At 38.4% G+C, this 5047-nt stretch overlaps 1 protein-coding gene across 1 annotated transcript; it reads left to right on the top strand.

Annotated features, from left to right (window-relative positions):
* Window positions 1-1452: 1452 nt before the first annotated feature.
* On the top strand, window positions 1453-1905 carry LOC118756694. The gene has a single exon (XM_036491443.1). The coding sequence runs from the start codon at window positions 1453-1455 to the stop codon at window positions 1903-1905; it is 453 nt and encodes a 150-aa protein (XP_036347336.1).
* Window positions 1906-5047: the final 3142 nt, after the last annotated feature.

The following is a 5047-nucleotide window of genomic DNA, read 5'->3' as shown; positions in this document are numbered from 1 at the left end:
AAGTATTATGGAATGTCTTCTGACTCTTTTGTGGCTTCCTCTGGGGTGCCGCAAGGAAGTGTCTTGGGTCCTCTACTATTCGTCCTTTTTATTAATGACATTAGTGGCTGTTTCTCATTCGCAAATTTTTTACTCTATGCAAATGATCTTAAGGTATACACTATAATTAAAGATTCATTTGACGAGGTTAGGCTTCAATGCGATATTGACGCTCTCCATCGTTGGTGTCTGAAATCTCGTTTATTTTTAAACATAAATAAATGCTTTAAGATGACGTTTTCGAAGATTTTGAATGTTCGCAATACGTCATATTGCATATCGAATCATATTCTCAATAATGTCGGCGAAATTAAAGATCTAGGGGTTATATTTGACCCGAAGCTTTCATTTAACAACCATGTTAACTATGTAATTGCGAAAGCATACTCAGTACTTGGTTTTGTACGTCGTAATAGCACTAATTTCTCCGACCCATATACTTTCAAAGCGTTATTTATAAGTTTAGTGCGTTCTCATCTCGAATATGCCGTATTCGTTTGGAGACCGCATAGCCAACTTTTTATAAAAAGACTGGAACGTATACAAAAAGTTTTTCTTAAGTAGGCTCTTCGGTCACTGAAATTTGAAAGTCCTGTTCCTTCGTACGCTTCGCGTCTCAAGCTGATAAACTTACAATCTTTAGAATGCCGTAGATCTATCCTTTCTTTAACCTTTTCATTTAATGTTATTCAAGGTGTCGTCGATTGTCCCTATCTCTTGGAACAGATAAGCTTCAATGTACCCAGGCGCAATCTTCGAGTCTCTTATCCATTTTACTTGGCAAAAGTCAAGACAAGATTTGCCGGTAATGCTCCCTTGGCGAGATCTATGCGAGAACCTAATATATTATCGGAAAGAATCATAATTGATTTCTCTATGACAAAACAAGCTTTTTTAAATCTCCTTCACAATACTTTGTAATGTTAATATTGTACTAGCATTAGCAAAACCATTTATCTACTAGTCTGTAAGAAATATTGTTTCATAGACTAAATAAATAAATAAATAAATTCATAACAAAATATGTAGATGACATCTTCGCAATAGTCAAATGCAATGACGCTAATATTATCCTCCAACATCTGAACCAATACCATAACAAACTTCAATTCACTATGGAAATGGAAGCAAACTCAAGCATCCCTTTTCTAGGCGCGCGTGTAGGGACCAACCCTAACACTTGTCGCAGTAGTTAAGTGGCAACATCAAAAGCCGCAGTAAACGAACAGAGCTGTTTGACATTCGTTTGTACTAACTGAAACCAACTTCATTCATTCAACGTATTTTCTAGCGACACTAAAAAAGTCAGAATTTTCCGTGTGTAAAAGAAACTTGTATTTTTTTAATTTCTAAGTTAATAAAGACATATAGAAATAGTATTTCTATAACTGATGACCCCGCTATGAACATAATATGGTGAACGAAGGCGAAGATAGATACGAAGACGCTATCACTTCTTTCCATATGGCACGGCTCTCCATCAAGCCGCCACCGTTCTGGAAGCCTGATCCACGTTTGTGGTTCGCACAGGTGGAGGCGCAGTTTGTGCGAGCAGGGATTACGGCCGATGAAACGAAGTACTACACAATTGTAGCTGAAATTGATTCAGCAGTTCTCATTCACGCTACCGACATAATTTCATCACCACTTGTTAGTGGCATGTACGAAGCATTAAAGCAAAGACTGAATGCTGAATCTGGCGAGTCGAACGAAAAAAGGCTCAAATGCTTATTTGAAGGCTGCGAATTGGGCGAGAAGAAACCTACTACTTTGCTTCGTGACATGAAAGACGTAGCAAGTCAGCGAGTCGATAAAGACGTTTTGAAATCGTTGTGGCTGCGACGTTTGCCTGTACAAGTGCAGTAGATTTTATCAACACTCGAGGGGATATCGAAGTTTTGGCTATGAAAGCCGACAATATCATGGAGATTTCAACAACAAATGGTAACATAGAGGTCGTCAGTGTACCCAGTCAGTGTCACCTGCTATTGCGGATTTGGTAAGCAGGCTCGATCGCCTCGAACGTAGCAGCAATAACGGCAAGGTCAGGGATGAACGGAACCGCAGCAATGCAGTTTCGGGTACAACGTCATCTACCAGTTCGCGCAGGACGAACACTCAACCAGCACACGACACTTGTTGGTATCACCGCACTTTTGGTGAAAATGCAAGACGATGCCGGCAGCCATATGCTTTCGGTCAGAAACGTTCGGAAAACTAATCAGTCCTCCGTTCAAAGCGGCTCCTGCGGAGGCTGATAATAACTACAGCCGCCTTAATGTCCGATATAGGACATCTTCACTACAATTTCTTGTAGCCACGGGTGCGGAGATATCAGTAGTACTCAAAAGTTGTAACGACAAGCGATCGAGCGCGCCTATGAATCTGGTAGCTGCAAACAACACGCAAATTAGTACCTATGGTACTAAGCGCATGATGTTGGACCTGGGTTTGCGGAACCAATTTTCGTGGTTGTTTGTAATTGCTGACGTTTCGTTAAAATTACTAAAAGCCGAATAGTGAAAGGAAAGCTCTATTGAAAGCTTAACTTATTATATTTCAATATTTCGCAAAAATAAGCTGATACGATTTTAGTGAAAATGGATTTAGGTTACGTAGGTGATAACGAACAAAGTTGCATTTTCAATTTTCGTCGTACGTTTTAGTGAACTTTTAACTAATTCAGGAACAATGTGTGTTAAAGGAACTTGTATTGTATATTTCGCAAAAATAAGCTGATACGATTTTAGTGAAAATGGATTTAGGTTACGTAGGTGATAACGAACAAAGTTGCATTTTCAATTTTCGTCGTACGTTTTAGTGAACTTTTAACTAATTCAGGAACGGTGTGTGTAAAAGCAACTTGTATTTGTTTAATTTCTAAGTCAATAAAGACATACAGAAATAGTATTTCTATACGCGTATACATAGAAGCGAATATCGCCTTCTTCTGGACTGGTATTGCAAGCCTACATCTTCTGGTCGCCTGATAAATTTCTTCTCTTCGCAACTAACTAAATACAAATTAAACACCGCGAAAAACCTCATAAACAAAATATTAACATTAAGCACAAACAATTCCATGAAGCGAATATTGAGAAAATAAAGAAGATCCTAAAAGGCAACAACTACCCTGAACATTTAACTCACAACTTAATAAAACAAAAAGTAATGCAAACAAACAATCATCATAATAGAACTTCAAGAACAGAAGCAATAAACTCAACAAAAAGTAACCACAATGTCACATACATCTCGAAGCTGACCGAAAACTTCGGCTGTGACTTTGCAAAACAACAAAACATAACACTTGCATACAAATCGAATTGCACATTATCCACTGTTTTTACAAAAAATAAAATGCTCAATATATGGAAAACAACAAAGTAACGTAATTTATGAAATTAAATGTAAGGGTAAGGAGAACGAGGAATGCGGAAAGGTGTACATTAGAACTACTACGCGAGCCCTAGGCACGCGCTTAAACGAACATGAAACATATAAAAAAAAAATAGTACAGCGCTTTCACAACCCATACGAACTACTGGGCACTCAGCAGATTTAACAAACACAAAAATAAACGACAAAGAAACGCGAGAAAAAGACCAGATACACGCTATAAAGTTTAAGGATTTTGCATACTTAGTAAATTTTTTATGTAAAATACTACCAGATAGTTGCTTCTCCATACTCAAATGCAATCTAGTTAAAATATATTAAGGAACCATCATAAAATTAGTACTATTTTGGGATTTTTAACTTTTTGATATTTTCCTCCTCAACTTTGACTATCTCTGGTGAAAAAAAATGTACTGAGCTATAACTTTACATTACATAAAAAAATTGCTAATTTAATAAGGATTTCAGAAAGGTGCCACTCTTACTGTTTCGAATAGAAAAAAAAAAGTTATAGCCGCTTTTGTAGGCAAAGGACTGAGACACGCTAGAATGTATTTAATAGATTTAAATTTAAGTTGCTCTTGTTACCGACCAATGACATGCTAAATAGTACAAAGGTACATTATTACATGCTCCTGACATTATTTTATGTTACTTACCGGAATTAGTGAAAGTGGATTTTATGAAATTGGACCCTGCGAACATTGTGTTATTAATACTATGACAAAGAACACGCAGTATGAATATGCGGATATTCACCTAATTTACGGTGAAGCTTGCTGTAATGCCAGAGCTGCTCAAAGACTCTATGCAGAGCGATACCCCAATCGTCGGCATCCGGGTCGTCAAGTATTCGCCCGGACCCATAGAGAAATATATGAAGGTAAGTGATTTTTACACCTTTCTTGTTTGCTTGCTTGTTAACCATCATTTTTCACTTTTTTAAGGTCGCATACCTGGAAGGCGTGGCGGCGAAACAGGACGTCCTGCAACGGTAGATGTTGAAGTTGTGTTAGTGGAAGTGGAACTAGGTCCATCGACTTCAGTGAGAATTATGGTAAGACGGACGGGAATACCAAAAACTACAGTTCACAAAGCTTTAAAAGACCATCGATTTCATCCCTACCACATTCAGCGTGTTCAGGCTCTACAAGAGAGTACCTGTCGCGGGTTAGATTTTGCCGTGAAATGTTGCGAATGCATGAATCAGACCCCAACTTTTTTAATAAAATAATTTGGAGCGATGAATCATCATGCAAACGTGATGGTTACTTTAATTTACATAACCTTCACAGTTGGCAGATAGACAGACCTCACGAAATGAATTTTAATTGTCAGATATTGGGACCTGTGGAACTGCCGCCAACGCTCAAGTCTCACAGTTATTTAGAGTTCCTTCAGGAACGGCTTCCAGCTCTTTTAGAAGATGTACCCTTAAACCTGCGGCGAAGACTATGGCTTCAAAATGACGGGTGCCCTGCTCACTACGGGCGTGAAGTAAGAGTTCATTTAGACGAAACTTATCCTCGCCGATGGATTGGACGATACGGGTCAATCACCTGGCCTGCTCGATCGCCTGACCTGAATCCATTAGATTTTTTCTACTGGG

This window comes from Rhagoletis pomonella, unplaced genomic scaffold (assembly GCF_013731165.1).
Source record: "Rhagoletis pomonella isolate Grant_MI unplaced genomic scaffold, Rhpom_1.0 Rhpom_scaffold_11618, whole genome shotgun sequence".
In the NCBI taxonomy this organism is placed as follows: Eukaryota; Metazoa; Arthropoda; class Insecta; order Diptera; family Tephritidae; genus Rhagoletis; species Rhagoletis pomonella.
The sequence above is the reverse complement of the archived record's forward strand: the minus strand, read 5'-3'. Positions and strand labels throughout refer to the sequence as shown.

What these genes read in the sequence shown, in the direction of transcription:
- LOC118756694 (XM_036491443.1), top strand. Translation starts at nt 1,453, where the DNA reads ATGGTGAACGAAGGCGAAGATAGATACGAAGACGCTATCACTTCTTTC.